At 60.1% G+C, this 2,473-nt stretch overlaps 1 protein-coding gene across 1 annotated transcript; it reads left to right on the forward strand.

Moving 5' to 3' along the window:
* Positions 1 to 16: 16 nt before the first annotated feature.
* Positions 17 to 2,026, forward strand: MFSD6L (major facilitator superfamily domain containing 6 like). Its single transcript, XM_004713014.2, has one exon. It carries the CDS (start codon positions 17 to 19, stop codon positions 1,790 to 1,792), a length of 1,776 nt encoding a protein of 591 aa, XP_004713071.1. The 3' UTR covers positions 1,793 to 2,026.
* Positions 2,027 to 2,473: the final 447 nt, after the last annotated feature.

Here is a 2,473-nt window from a genome sequence, read left to right on the forward strand (position 1 = left end):
GGGGGCCCCGGCCGCCATGAGCGCCAACCCCCAGTGGGACATCAGTCGGGCGCTGGGGGTGGCCAGGCTCTTCCACCTGGTGTGTGCGGTCCGTGATGGCTGCGTGACTCCATTCCTGACCCTCTACCTGAGGCAGCTGGGTCTCACGGCGCCCTGGGTGGGCATCCTAATGGGAAGCAAGCACCTGGTCACTGCCTTCTGGGCGCCCTTCTGCGCTTTCCTGGCCAAGAGCTACCAGAAGAGGAGAGTGCTTCTCATTGGCTCACTGCTGGGCTCGGTGGGAGCCAGCCTGCTGATGGTCCTGATCCCACCCCAGGACAAAGACCTGGCCTCTCACTCCTGTAATGGAAGCAACCGCATGGCCACCACCGGCGTGCCACTGGGGGTCACACGGATGGTGAACATCACCCGGGCTCCAGAGTCGGCCTCACCCCACCAAGTAGGACTTCCCAACCGCCTTGTGGGCAAGAGGCCTGGGATCCTGGCAGCGTCTGGCATCAGAACAGGACCAGCAGATAAAGGTGACCCAGAGCCTCACCGTCATCGGCCCAGCCATGTAGTGGACACTGTGGAGGGACCCGGGACCACGTCCCAAGCTCCCAGCCTCCTCCACCACCGCTCTTCCTTTGGGGAGGTCAGTACTGCTGGGCCTGTGCCTCCTGAGGGTCCAGAGCTGGGGCAGCCATCCAACGTGTCCGCGGCGGGCAGGGAGAAAGCCCTGGCCCTGGCCCTTTCCTTGGGAGGGTTACGATGGACCTTCATCTTCTCCTTGGGGACCTTGGTCTTCTGGGAGCTGCTTTCAGCCCCCCTGGAGCCGGTGGCAGATGACAGCCTTTACGAATACCTGGACTTTGTAGATGCCACTGACCGCTACCGAAGCTTGTGGGTCTGGAGGTTGCTGGGCACATCCGCGGGCGTGTGTGGCATCGCAGCGTTGGTGGGGCAGATGGATTGCTACCTGGTGACACGTGGCCCCCGGGGCGTGGTGCACTTCTACGGCTACTCACTGGTCAGCACCCTGGCCCTGCTGGTGAGCACCGCCTTCCCCATCCCCACCTGCCGGTGGCGAGAGCCCAGCCACAGAACCATCAAAGCCCTGTCCCTTCTAGGGGCCAGCCCCCGGCTCCTCCTCTTGGCCTTCACCGCCTTCTTGGCAGGAGCTGCCGCCAGTACCGTGCAGAACTTTCTGTTCTGGCACATGGAAGACCACGGCAGCAGCGAACTGGTCATGGGTTTCTCGGTCGCCCTCGGCTTGCTGGGGGAGATGCTGCTCCACCCGTTCAGGATGGCGCTGCTTGCAAAGCTGACCAGGGTGGGCACGGTGGGCCTGGGGCTGGCCTGCCTCGCGGGGCAAATGATCTACTACTCCTTCCTCTGGAGCTGGTGGTCCGTGCTCCCCGTCCAGATCTTGAGCGCCCTCAGCCATGGGGCTCTTTGGTGGGCAGTCGAGGCCTGGCTAGAGGACCTGGCCACTCCTGGGACAGAGAGGTCTCTGAGGGCCATGTTCCAGGGTCACTTGTACAGGGGCGGGTCTAGCCTGGGCAGCATCGTGGCGGGCTTCGTGGTGATGCACTCCGGCCTGGCTGTGCTCTACCGGGCCTGTGCCGTGGCCCTGCTCCTCTGGCTGGCCCTCTTCCTCGCCATCCAGGCCAGGCTGCCCCGAGAGCAGAGAATCAACTACTCAAAGCTGCTGACCATGGAGATGAGCGACTCCAGCGACTCGGAGGAGGGGACCGAGCGAGACTGGCTCGTGAAGGCCATGAGGGAGGAGCACTCGGGCCGGACCGATTGAGGGAACGTCACCACCATGCTGGTGTGAGAAGGAGCCAAGGATCAGGCAAAAGCCTCAAGTCTGTCGAGGACAGGATCCGGCCGGCCGTGGATGGCAGGGACCCTGCAGGGAGCAGGCACGTCTGCTGAGGGCCCCAGAGGACCCCCTGGCGGCATGATCTTCTTTACTTCCAAAGTAAAGAGCGGTTTGGGTTTTTGCTGTTCAGTCTTTAAAAAATAAAAATAATAATAATAATAATAATAATAATAATAATAATAATAATAATAATGGAGGATGAATGCATTTGTTAAAAAGAAGCTAACCAAACCAAAAAATCGCTTTGTAATGACTCTTGTTATGCCTAAGGTTTGTGGGATGAGAGCTTCGGGAGGCTGGATTTCGGTGCTGTGGAATTCATCAGCAGCTGAAATGATCAAAAGCCAATGGGCGACAGGAACCTGCAGGACCCTGTTGGCAGGGAGGGCAGCTGGCTTAGATGAGTCATGGACATTCCCGTGGGTCATAAGGCACAAGTGTGGGTCCAGAAATGCCATGCCGTGGGCAGGTGGCAATAGCAATGAAAACCAAAGCCCTTCTCCCCCCACCCCATCCACCCCACCGCCTAGGCCCCAAACCAAAGATGCAGGGCCTTCAGTTTCCAGCAAGACAAGCACCTGGGAAGCAGCAGGGTCCACAGGGTTG

Source organism: Echinops telfairi, unplaced genomic scaffold (genome assembly GCF_000313985.2).
Source record: "Echinops telfairi isolate 266 unplaced genomic scaffold, ASM31398v2 ScPeMD7_2010;HRSCAF=2546, whole genome shotgun sequence".
Lineage (NCBI taxonomy): Eukaryota > Metazoa > Chordata > Mammalia > Afrosoricida > Tenrecidae > Echinops > Echinops telfairi.

Bases quoted from the DNA above. Each gene is read 5' to 3' on its own strand.
- MFSD6L (XM_004713014.2), top strand. From the start codon at position 17: ATGAGCGCCAACCCCCAGTGGGACATCAGTCGGGCGCTGGGGGTGGCC.